The following is a 13,077-nucleotide window of genomic DNA, read 5'->3' as shown; positions in this document are numbered from 1 at the left end:
GTTTAGGACCTACTGCAAGTGTCTGCTAGGAAAAACAATTATTTTCAGATGCACTTTAAAAGTTGTTCATTTGGTTTTCAATGCTATGTAGGGTTACAACAGCATTGGCATGGAATTCAGGCAAAACATGTTATGTATGTCGTTTAGCTATTAGGGTAACTAACAAAAAACATTAAAACAACAATAACATCCTGTATTGAAGACAGTCTATGAGAGAATCCCAAATGTAACATATTTTTCATAACAAAAACTCTCATCGTCAAGAAAATATGAATCCAATGTCTGTAACGATCTGTAAAACATACATTTTTTCTTTTCTGACAGGGACACGGAAAAGAGGGCCTGTTAATAACATCTTATCAGCACCATGGCGCAGACTGGGACTTCATCCATGCTATTCATTCTTCAGCTTGCTGTGTTTTTGTCAGCATTTTCATCTCAAATTCAGTATGCAAGAGCAGGGAGTCCCAAACTAAGCATGGAAACTAACTCTACAGATGATGGGAATAGTACACAATGTGGTGGAGGGACACATAAATGCACACCTGGTGTTATCCTGGCGGTATGGAAACCAGAAAACCCAGCCTTTGCCGATCAGTTGGCAAGAGCCACTGTTTACTTTGTAGGCTTGTTTTACATGTTCCTGGGGGTTTCTATTATTGCAGATAGATTCATGGCTTCCATTGAGGTCATTACTTCACAGGAGAGAGAGATTACCATCAAGAAACCGAACGGGGAAAAAATCACAACGACCGTGCGCATATGGAATGAGACTGTGTCCAACTTGACTCTAATGGCGTTAGGATCGTCTGCCCCAGAAATCCTACTCTCCGTCGTTGAGGTGTGTGGCCATGGTTTTCATGCAGGTGAACTGGGCCCTAACACAATTGTCGGAAGCGCTGCCTTCAACATGTTTGTTATCATTGGCCTCTGTGTTTCTGTCATCCCCAATGGAGAGACCAGAAAAGTGAAACATTTGAGGGTATTTTTTGTCACAGCAACATGGAGTATATTCGCTTACATCTGGCTTTATCTGATCTTGGCTGTTATCTCTCCTGGGATTGTAGAAGTGTGGGAAGGCCTTCTCACTCTGTTTTTCTTCCCGCTGTTCGTGGGGTTTGCTTATGTCGCTGACCGCAGACTTCTTTTCTACAAGTATGTGTACAAGCGCTATAGAGCTGGGAAGCAGAAAGGGATGATCATTGAAACTGAAGGAGACCCTCAGCTTCCCTCAAAGGTCGACATTGAAATGGAGGGCAAGATGCTCAATTCTCATGGAGAGGATTGCATGGATGGAGACATGGCAATGGACGAGAGAGATCTGGACAATGAGGAAGCCAGACGGGAAATGGCCAAGATCTTGAAGGAGCTGAGACAAAAACACCCGGAAAAAGAAACGGAGCAGCTCATTGAATTGGCAAATTATCAGGTGTTGACCCAACAGCAGAAAAGTCGTGCCTTTTACCGTTGCCAGGCAACCAGGATCATGACAGGAGCTGGGAATGTTTTGAAGAAACATGCTGCCGACCAAGCCAGGAAAGCCATTGGTGCTCACGAGGTTCGGTCAGAGGTTTCGGACAATGACTTCTCATCAAAGATTTTTTTTGACCCTGGTACATACCAGTGCTTAGAGAACTGTGGTACTGTAGCGCTGAATGTGGTTCGTCGTGGTGGTGACTTGACCAATACCGTTTCAGTGGAATACCGCACTGAAGATGGAACAGCCAATGCCGGATCAGACTATCAATTCACTGAGGGCACAGTGGTCTTCAAGCCCGGTGAGACGGAGAAGGAGATCCGAATAGACATCATTGACGATGACATATTTGAGGAAGACGAGCATTTCTTGGTCCACCTCAGCAACGTAAAGGTAATTTCTGAGGGCACAGGTGTCAGACACTCAGAGGCCAATCACGTGGACACCCTGGCAGGTCTTGGCCTACCATGCACAGCCACGGTGACCATCTTTGACGATGACCACGCTGGGATCTTTACATTCGAAGAACCGGTGATGACCATTAGTGAGAGCATTGGGATGATGGAGGTGAAGGTCATTCGTACCTCAGGAGCTCGTGGAGTAGTTGTCGTGCCCTACAAGACCATTGAGGGTTCAGCGAAGGGAGGTGGAGAGGACTTTGAGGACACCCATGGAGCACTGGAGTTCCAGAATGATGAGATCTGGTAAACAACATTAATTTGTTTTTGTCACTATGCTTGTTTGTAAGGGTGTACCTTTAAACAAGACTAGGTGACTGCACATTGACTAATACTTGCCCTATAAAAATACTGTAGTTCCCAAAAAAAGTATTGGCCTTATTACAGCATATCATTCCAGTCCATACAAGTCTATATGTTGTCCTGTCCAACTTTCTTGTTTTATTAATCAATTTTTTATTTTTTAATAACTTCATAATATATCCATATGCCTGAGGGGTGAAAACAAATGTAAATTTTTTGTTCCTGTCAGCCTCTCGTGTGCCCTCTATTTCTGCTTCCTCTTCTGTTTCATGTTCTCTCAGCTTTGCCTCTCCTGTCTTTCTTATTTCTTTCTGCCATGACATCATACAGTTGTGAGCCTGGAGAGGCATACACAGCAACGTTGTGTCACAAATGAATATTCTAAGTAGTAATATGACCTATGAAATGTATTTTATTTTAGTATCTGTATTCGACCCCACTCAATCAGTAGGATCTGTCATGATGTGCAGTGAGCATGCGAGTGTAGTCATTACCTCATTTGGCTGCTCACAGAAGGCAAGATTTGATGACTCACTGCTGCTTGGCTGTGGAGGAAACAAATGGCAACAAATGATCATTGTGATCAGAATGGGATGCTAATGCTAACTATGCATTTTTAGATATATTAGGGTTACAAGTTTTTGAAGCAAGAGCCAGCAGCTGTAGCATAATAGATATGTAGTCGGAAAAAAATCTATTGAAAGATATGACATGCACTCTGAGCAAAAATGCCATTCATAAGAGACTTAGTCTTTCTTTTACCTGTGATTTTTATAATGAATCTTTTATTTGACTAGGATTCCAGTACCCACTTTACATAATCTTCCACTTCACATTGGAAGTACTCTAGGCCTAGATCACCCAGTTGTACACGCAGGTTTATATTCTTGAAATAGCAGTTGGGCCTGGACCTTTCCACAGAATGAGTGGTGGCGGGAGTCGCTGACAACAGTTTCATTCTTTGGAGAATAAACATTGCCAGCACGAACAGAACACCAGCCTCTTGAAATGGAAAAGGCCCTGCACTTGTGCTTGTTTTAAGCGGATTAATGACGAGACACTCACAAATTTATACAGAGGGAAACGGATTGCTTTGAAGTGCGTTATGTGAAAGGGGCTCAGCCAGCTTTGCATGGGGAAGAAGAACCATATATAGACAGGGCACCAGTCTGTATTGGGAAGGTGGCACTTGAGTTATCATTTGGAAAATGTATAAGTCTTGGCATTGAAGTTCGTAGTGGTTGGGGCGCAGTAGCAGGGCGTCCCCAAGCCTATTACTGTAAACACACTGCTAGATATGCCTGCAATGTCCCTCACTATGTAGATATGAATTGTGTTCTATAAATATCCTTCCCCTTCATGAGTGAAGAGGATTCATTTAGTTAATTACATGAATCGGTGAAGCAAAACATGAATGCATTTTATGAATAGTAAACTAACAAGCAAATTAACCCTGTTGTCCTAAAGAGTTGCCGGCTCCACAATTGATGTGACATTTTGAAGAAGTGTAACGCAGGGCTTAGCTTTTGACTGTGTCACTTGCTATTTGCAGTAAGTGAGGAGAAATTAAAGCTGAGGAGAAGATCGGGGGAGTCTGAAGCACACACACAAGTCAGCCATCTGCTCCCTCCCCTATCCTAGCCATCAAACTTCACTGGTGCTGAATCCATACCTATTCTATGCAGCCTTACTTCTCTGGAAAGAACCAAGAACTAAGTTTACATTTTACATTTCCATGGCTATGAGAATATGAGTGTTACCACATTTCAATATAACCTTCTTAATTGGGTGTGCTCAAGCCTTCGGCGAGAGCACAACCTTTGTTCTCTCACATATATATTATTATTATTTTTTTTTCTTTTTGCCCCCCTATAACTCAGTCAATATTTGGCCTACATAGACAATGTAGGTGTCAAAAGTTTCGTCTTGGTAGCGATTGAGTTGCTTCTATTGGAATTTACGTTCTGTTGCATGGTTTAGGCTTAAGTTAAGTTTTTGTGGCGAAAAGTGAAGCTAACGGTGGCTAATTTGCTAGCCACAGTCACTGACGTTACTAACGTCACTGCGTCACTAATGTCACGAAAACACGCGTGACTAACTTTGCCTGAACATTCGTTTAGCATCTGTTAACTTGGGGGATAGCTAGGCTAACTATAGCTTTACTGCAAGGCAGCTGCAGAAACGCCACAAGAAAAGAGGCCAGGGTGATAACTATTTACTCATTTTACTTTGTGATATGACACACAATTGTGATGTGTAATGTACAATATAAGCTGATATTATTAAGGAAGTACATCTACTTTCGGAAACAGTAGTCTACTATTTCACTGAAGTATTAGCATCATGACATTAGCCTGTGTTGCCCGGGCAACACATACTACAGTGGTCTATGATGTAGCGTTATCTGTTTTCAATCGTTAAAATAAACATTCCTCACATATACATTTTCGTTGTAGGATTTATTCTGACATTAGAAAACGATTTGTTGGTGAAATTACCATTACCTGTGGTTTCAAACCAGTGTAGCTCACTGCAACGCTGTAGCTTACGCGAGACACACTACTGTACAAAAACATCTACAGTACACAGCTGTTTAGGAAGTCAAACGGCGACAGAACATTCGGCACTCCTCTTACTTCAATCAAAAGTCTATCTAACTACTAACCTGAACTTCATTGCCACAGCCTAAACGTTGTCAATCTGTTCATGAAAATAATTAATTTCAGCTTAAACCGTACAACGGAACGTTAAATCCAATTCAACCAACGCAATCGCTACCAAGACGAACACAGCAGTAGTCTAGTACTGTACAGTAGTAGTACAATTTACCGGGGCAGCTTCTCCACACAGGGCTATATCGCATTTTGCGTTGTTACTGACAATGATCGCTACCAGTGAGCTTTTTATGAATGAGCGATTTTCCACTAAATAAATGTCAAGCTTATTTACGTTTTGGGGGGCATATTTTCAGTTAGCAGATGGTACTGTTTGAATCGCGATTCCATCTTCTACTACCGGGTAACGTCGTAGAATAATCTTCAAAGGGGGTTCTTTATTAATGAATGAATGCAATGAGTAGGCTAAATGCCTGAAAATATCATGAGAAGGGAAAAACTTAAAATGACGTTTAAGTCATAGAGATTAGGTCAATTTTTACACCGGTCTGCCAAATGTATTCGTTTTGATTAAACGTTGAGGCTGCCTCTTGCAGGGGAAATGAGAAGACATCTATTTCATTCTATACTTCACTCGTATTTTCAGTTGTAAATGAGCAGCAAAAAAAAATGCTTTTAAATCTATGTAATCTTTATAAATAATAAGTATGCATTTTTATATAAAATAAACAGAAATATCAGTTTTAAAACTGTCATTCAAAAACGGACCCCTGTGCAACCGACGCAAGCAAGCACACCCTATAATTTCCCCAGAAATTGTACCCTCTCTAGTTTCTTACTGCATAAGCTGTTGCCAGTTTCATCCAACAGCAAAGGTCTCATTAGGGGCAGTTCTAGGATCAGACCTTTAGGGGTTCTCAGCCCTTAACCCGTTAAGGAGTAGCGTCACACATGTGATCGTTCGAAAGCGGGCCCCACAGAGTACCGTCACACGCGTGATTCTGAACATTCCAACCGATTATTTTCCGAAAGACAAAAACTCCCCCCAAATAAGATGACTTGCTCACCTCCCCCCAATACAAAGACACGCTCCCCCAAATGGGAAACGACATTACCTCAAAACTACATTACATGAACTCAAACCGGTAAGGGTTGGTACTTTCGTCGCTGAATGGATGCAGTAACTAACATGAAATAAGAAATTGATCGATAGAAGTACGAAATGAAATAATGACAGAGTTACGTGCACCAGAACAGTTGTTTGGCCATCGAAGCATGTAACATCGAACACGTAATACTTTTGCATAAGTACTTGCTACATGCTCCGATAGCCAAACAAATGGTGGTGCACGTAACTCTTGTCAGGCTATTGCATTTCATACTTCTGTAGATCAATTTCTTATTTCCTGTTAGTTACTGCATCCATTCAGCGACGAAAGGGTTGTACCAACCCTTTCTGGTTTGAGTTCATGTAATGTGTTTTTGAGTTGATTTAATTTTGTTTCCCATTTGGCGGAGCGTGTCTTTGTATTGGGGGGAGGTGAGCAAGTCATCCTATTGGGGAGTTGACTCATATTTGGGGGGAGTGTTTTGCACTTCAGGGCCACCGTAGTTAAACCCCCTGCTAAATCCAGAATTTCACTGGAAGGCAGGTGGCTGAGCGGTTAGGGAAGCGGGCTAGTAATCTGAAGGTTGCCAGTTCGATCCCCGGCTGTGCAAAATGATGTTGTGGTCTTGGGCAAGGCCCTTCACCCTACTTGCCTCGGGGGAATGTCCCTGTACTTACTGTAAGTCACTCTGGATAAGAGTGTCTGCTAAATGGCAAAACAAATAATAGATTTTTTTTTTTTTATACAATTATTTAACAATAAATGAAAAATACATTGACATTGGGTCAACTCACCCCACAACCCAACCCAGTTTACCCTAAGGAACAGTCCCTCAATCTCAACCCTTCTCCCCTTTTTGCATAAAACATCTCTGCGGATCATGCCTTATACTTCTCTGGGAGAATTTAGCTTTGTCGCCTAAATGTACTCCTGGAAACATTTAATGCAGGCAAAAACACATAGCATCTACATGGTCTTGATTACCTGTCCACTTTCTCATCTGGTTCTTGCTCTCTTAGTGATGACACTCTATGTGTGCTGACTCCATCCAGCTCCATCGCCTTCTCTCCCTCTTTATCCTCCTCTCTTCCTCTCTTAGTGATGTCAAACAAAAGTCAAACCAAACAGAGTATAATCTGATAAGAGGTAGGGCCTATAAATGGATCCATATCAATGTATAACACTATTCTAATATAATATTGGGTTTCTGTGGGTAATGCAGTAAAATAATTTAAAATTCACAACTTAACTCATTACACCAAATGACAAAGTTCCTTTGCCTGAACTCCACATTTTGACACACATTCGACTTGGCAGAACGGGTGACTTGGCGCTTCAGGAAGAGAGTCAGTTTACACAATTAATATTTTGGGAGTGCGTGTTCATTTTGCCCTTCGCAACCCTACGGTGCTCTGAACCCCATAAGGACAGGCCCAGCAGTTCATCTGTCCTCAGAATCCTAGCAAGCCACTGTCATGGTCATGATCCAGAGTTGACGTGGCATGGCCGCTCCCCCCCCCACCCCCCCACCCCCCGGTGAAGCCCCCTCGCTTGAAGATCGCATGACCGCGACTGTGATGCCCATCTCCATCCTGTGGGCTGTGTGACGGGGAGATGTCAGTACGGCTTCGTCAGACTAGATAGAGCAGAGGGGAAAGGCCCGATACAGAGTGCAAGAGAGAGTACTTGTCTATGTGAGAGAGTACTGAATTATCAGTTCCTGATTGGCTTACACATGAAGAAGAATGATTTTGGGTAACGCCTACCTTCCCTATCTAGACGAGACTGAATGACATGACAAGATGGCAGATAGTGGGCAGCTTAATGAAGCCAATGGACTCATTAATAACATTTTGAATAGTCCAAATGCTGCGGCGTCATTGTAGGGAGGACAAACCCGTTCCTGAAATACGTTTTTACAGTTATTCCTGGGGAAATTATGGAATTCAATTACATATTAACTGTACTAAAATACTTGTGCGCAATAATATTTGCTAAATTTAGAAGGTTTTTAATTTTACCTCAAAGCTTGTCACGACAGCGACTTTAACATGTTAGCTGATTAGCCAGTATGAGTGAGATATGTATACAGTTAGGGATGGGTATCGAGAACCGGTTCTTGTTCAGAACCGGTTCCCAGTGAATCGATTCCTTGGACTCGTTAGCAAAATTCCTTAACGATTCTGTCAACGATTCTCTGTGCCGTTAAACAATTAAAATGTTAAGTTTAATAATGGATTAAAAATCGATATGCTCAGTTTAATAATGGGACACGCGGACGTCTGTCTGAATAAACTATAAAAGTTCGCGCATAGACAGACTGCAGCAAACATGGCAACTAGGAAGAAGCGTTCTAAAGTTTGGTTGTATTTCACACGACAAAATGACAACAACGCCACTTGTAACGCGTGTAAAAAGTCTATTTCGTCGAAGGGAGGAAATACTACAAATATGGGTAACACTTTATAATAAGTCAACGCTTTTTGGCATTTACAAAGTGTTAACTAATAGTTAGTTAGTCCTTTATAAAACATTTTGAAACATTAACAATACATTATTAAATAGTTAATAAGCTTATTATTAAACACTATGTTGATCATTATTAAACACTGTTAAAAATGATGCATTTTATTCATAATACAATTCATAAGGTGTTTGATAACTGCATTATCATACTTTCTACACAGCTTGTTAATATAGTTGCAAACCAGTAGTTTAAAAGGTGTTAATGGTACATGAGCTGGTATAGAAAGCATTAGCAAATGGTGAACAAACCATTTACATTACCTTTATAAAGCATGAGTAAACTAGAGAGGGTACAATTTCTGGGGAAATTGTAGGGTGTGCTTGCTTGCGTCGGTTGCACAGGGGTCCGTTTTTGAATGACATTTTTACAACTGATATTTCTGTATATTTTATATAAAAATGCATACTTATTATTTATAAAGATTACATAGATTTAAAAGCATTTTTTTTGCTGCTCATTTACAACTGAAAATACGAGTGAAGTGTAGAATGAAATAGATGTCTTCTCATTTCCCCTACAAGAGGCAGCCTCATCGTTGAATCAAAACGAATAAATTTGGCAGACCGGTGTAAAAATTGACCTAATCTCTATGACTTAAACGTCATTTTAAGTTTTTCCCTTCTCATGATATTTTCAGGCATTTAGCCTACTCATTGCATTCATTCATTATTAAAGAACCCCCTTTGAAGATTATTCTACGACGTTACCCGGCAGTAGAAGATGGAATCGCGATTCAAACAGTACCATCTGCTAACTGAAAATATGCCCCCCAAAACGTAAATAAGCTTGACATTTATTTAGTGGAAAATCGCTCATTCATAACAAGCTCACTGGTAGCGATCATTGTCAGTAACAACGCAAAATGCAATATAGCCCTGTGTGGAGAAGCTGCTCCGGTAAATTGTACTACTACGGTACAGTACTAGACTACTGCTGTGTTCGTCTTGGTAGCGATTGCGTTGGTTGGATTTAACGTTCCGTTGTACGGTTTAGGCTGAAATTAATTATTTTCATGAACAGATTGACAACGTTTAGGCTGTGGCAATGAAGTTCAGGTTAGTAGTTAGATAGACTTTTAATTTAAGTAAGGGGAGTGCCGAACATGTTCTGTTGCCGTTTGACTTCCTAAACAGCTGTGTAGTGTAGATGTTTTTGTAGTGTGTCTCGCGTAAGCTACAGCGTTGCAGTGAGCTACACTGGTTTGAAACCACAGGTAATGGTAATTTCACCAACAAATCGTTTTCTAATGTCAGAATAAATCCTACAACGAAAATGTATATGTGAGGAATGTTTATTTTAACGATTGAAAACAGATAATGCTACATCATAGACCACTGTAGTATGTGTTGCCCGGGCAACACAGACTAATGTCATGATGCTAATACTTCAGTGAAATAGTAGACTACTGTTTCCGAAAGTAGATGGTACTTCCTTAATAATATCAGCTTATATTGTACATTACACATCACAATTGTGTGTCATATCACAAAGTAAAATGAGTAAATATTTATCACCCTGGCCTCTTTGCTTGCATTTTTTTTTGCTGCTCATTTACAACTGAAAATACGAGTGAAGTGTAGAATGGAATAGATGTCTTCTCATTTCCCCTGCAAGAAAGGGAATCAAAACGAATAAATTTGGCAGACCGGTGTAAAAATTGACCTAATCTCTATGACTTAAACGTCCTTTTAAGTTTTTCCCTTCTCGTGATATTTTAAGGAATTTAGCCTACTCATATTGCATTCATTCATGAATAAAGAACCCCCTTTGAAGATTATTGTACGACGTTACCGGCAGTAGAAGATGGAATCGCGATTCAAACAGTACCATCTGCTAACTGAAAATATGCCCCCAAAAACGTAAATAAGCTTGACATTTATTTAGTGGAAAATCGTTTTCATAAAAAGCTCACTGGTAGCGATCATTGTCAGTAACAACGCAAAATGCGATATAAGGGGAGTGCCGAACATGTTCTGTCGCCGTTTGACTTCCTACAGCTGTGTAGATGTTTTTGTAGTGTCTCGCGTAGGCTACAGCGTTGCAGTGAGCAACACTGGTTTGAAACCACAGGTAATGATAATTTCACCCACAAATCGTTTACTTGTAATGTAATGTCATAATAAATCCTACAACGAAAATGTATTTGTGAGGAATGTTTATTTTAACGATTGAAAACAGATGCATCATAGACCACTGTAGTATGTGTTGCCAGGGCAACAGAGGCTAATGTCATGCTAATGCTTCAGTGAAATAGTAGACTACTGTTTCCGAAAGTAGATGTACTTCCTTAATAATATCAGCTTATATTGTACATTACACATGACAATTGTGTGTCATATCACAAAGTAAAATGAGTAAATAGTTATCACCCTGGCCTCTTTGCTTGTGGCGTTTCTGCAGCTGCCTTGCAGTAAAGCTATGGTTAGCATAGCTATCCCCCAAGTTAACAGATGCGAAACGAATGTTCTGCCAAAGGTAGTCACGCGTGTTTTCGTGACGTTAGTGACGTAGTGACGTTAGTAACGTCAGTGACTGTGGCTAGCAAATTAGCCACCGTTAGCTTCACTTTTCGCCACAAAAACTTAACTTCAGCCTAAACCATGCAACGGAACGTAAATTCCAATAGAAGCAACTCAATCTCTACCAACACGAAACGTTTGACACCTACTTTGTCTATGTAGGCCAAATATTGACTGAGTTTTAGGGGGGCAAAAAGAATAAATAATAATAATATATATGTGAGAGAACAAAGGTTGTGCCCTTGCCGAAGGCAAAGCACACCCAATAATATATATGTGAGAGAACAACGGTTGTGCCCTTGCCGAAGGCAAAGCACACCCAATAATATATATGTGAGAGAACAAAGGTTGTGCCCTTGCCGAAGGCAAAGCACACCCAATAACTAACAACATATTTACTTATGTCTTTAATTAATGTATGCCAAGTCGAATACAGGATGTACACTATGCCTTGCAGATATCTTAACAACTATTTTATAAAGACTTACTAATGATGCAACTTCTGATTAGTAATGCAAGTTATAAAGCATTTACTAACTGTTAGTTAAGGCTTTTGCGTGACCTAATCTAAAGTGTGAACTATTTATGCCTTATTAAGCATTTATAGAAAGACTATAGGCCTATAGATGTTGTGTTTTTGTTTTTTAGAAGAAATAGCTGTTAATTTATTTACCTGGGTAATAAAATAGTATTTTATTTCCATTAAGAAGCAATACAGTAGAATTGGTATAAAAGTTGGTTACCCGAAGCTGTATTTCATTTTCCAAAAATGGCTGTAATAAACTGCAAATGTTTAGCTACTCCTCGACAGGTCTGCAAACGCCTTTGAAAGCAGAGATTTGTTAAAACGTTTGTTAACCGAGATCGTAGGTCGAGGTTTACAAACAAATCGTTTTAACGAATTGAGGCGACAAAGCGTTTGCTGACCTGTCGAAGAGTAAACATTTGGTTTCTGATATACTACAACAATACGTGGGAAGATCCCAAATCAAACACGGCGAATCTGGAGCAGACGTCATCTTGTCAGAGCAATCAGCTGCACTTGTACTGGTGACGTCACTACATCTGCAAGGCAACATATCAACAACTTTTTTGAGAACGTCTTCTGAACCAATAAGAACAGCATATTGGTTCAATTGCAACAACAGTACGAGCGTTCTGATTGGCTAATGGGTAGTCATGCCAGCCGCGTATTAAGTCTTTATATATATCTATGCGCGTATTGACCTCATCTGCGGTCTGATACGTATTCTTATTGCCCTCCGCTGATGTCATCTTCAAAATGAGCGAGATCGAGGAGTTTTACTATCCAGATGACAATGAAGACATCAACAGCGACGAGGAAATTCTTAACTTCCTAAAAGAGCAGAAAACTGTGAACACCGAGAGATAAACGACAAGCGCTAGGCACATTGCTGGGTTTGGTTGCTCAGATTTCAGATTGGTTGCTAGGTGCTAACACCTGAAACACACCGTGAGAAGACGAGTAGAGCTGAACAAAACTACATGTTTTAAATGAAAAGAGCTAAAAATGCCATATAATAAAAAACTTACTAACCTCGACCGTTCAGTCATGCCGGGAAATATCAAACTGAGGTTTTAACGTATCGACTGCTGTCACTCTCGGCTAGTAGAGCTAAGTAGTTAGTAAGACACATGCCTGTCATTACTTCAATAAAATAGTAATTTTGTGTATCACATTGTGTTGTGTCTGTTTCCTTTTGAGAAACGTATGTTCAGCCTTTGTGAATTTGAGGTTCGAGAATGGACAAGAATACCTTAATAAATAACTTATAAATGTTTAATAAGGCAGAGATAGTTCACACTTTAGATTAGGTCACGCAAAAGCCTTAACTAGCAGTTAGTAAATGCTTCATAACTTGCATTACTAATCACAAGTTTCATCATTAGTAAGTGTTTATAAAATAGTTGTTACGATACCTTTGTGAATGTGAGGTTTGAGAATGGACAAGAATACCTTAATAAATAACACAAAAGCCTTAACTAACAGTTAGTAAATGCTTTATAACTTGCATTACTAATCACAAGTTGCATCAAGTGTTTATAAA

The 13,077-nt window shown here is 40.1% G+C and overlaps 1 protein-coding gene across 16 annotated transcripts in view; it reads left to right on the top strand.

The window, feature by feature from the left end:
• Window positions 1-367: 367 nt before the first annotated feature.
• Window positions 368-13,077, top strand: part of slc8a1a (solute carrier family 8 member 1a) — a 30,176-nt gene continuing 17,466 nt past the window's right edge. For 7 of the 16 annotated variants that reach the window (XM_067259174.1, XM_067259175.1, XM_067259169.1 and 4 more), the window contains exon 1: window positions 524-2,181. In XM_067259174.1, the coding sequence (XP_067115275.1) occupies window positions 638-2,181 (1,544 nt within the window). In that variant the 5' untranslated portion in view covers window positions 524-637. Of the gene's footprint in view, window positions 2,182-13,077 lie in introns of all 16 variants that reach the window. The other 9 variants (XM_067259166.1, XM_067259164.1, XM_067259165.1 and 6 more) reach the window with 5 other exon arrangements.

The sequence above is a fragment of the Osmerus mordax genome, chromosome 21 (genome assembly GCF_038355195.1).
Source record: "Osmerus mordax isolate fOsmMor3 chromosome 21, fOsmMor3.pri, whole genome shotgun sequence".
Lineage (NCBI taxonomy): Eukaryota > Metazoa > Chordata > Actinopteri > Osmeriformes > Osmeridae > Osmerus > Osmerus mordax.
Note: the sequence above shows the minus strand (reverse complement) of the source record. Positions and strands in the feature narration are given on the sequence as shown.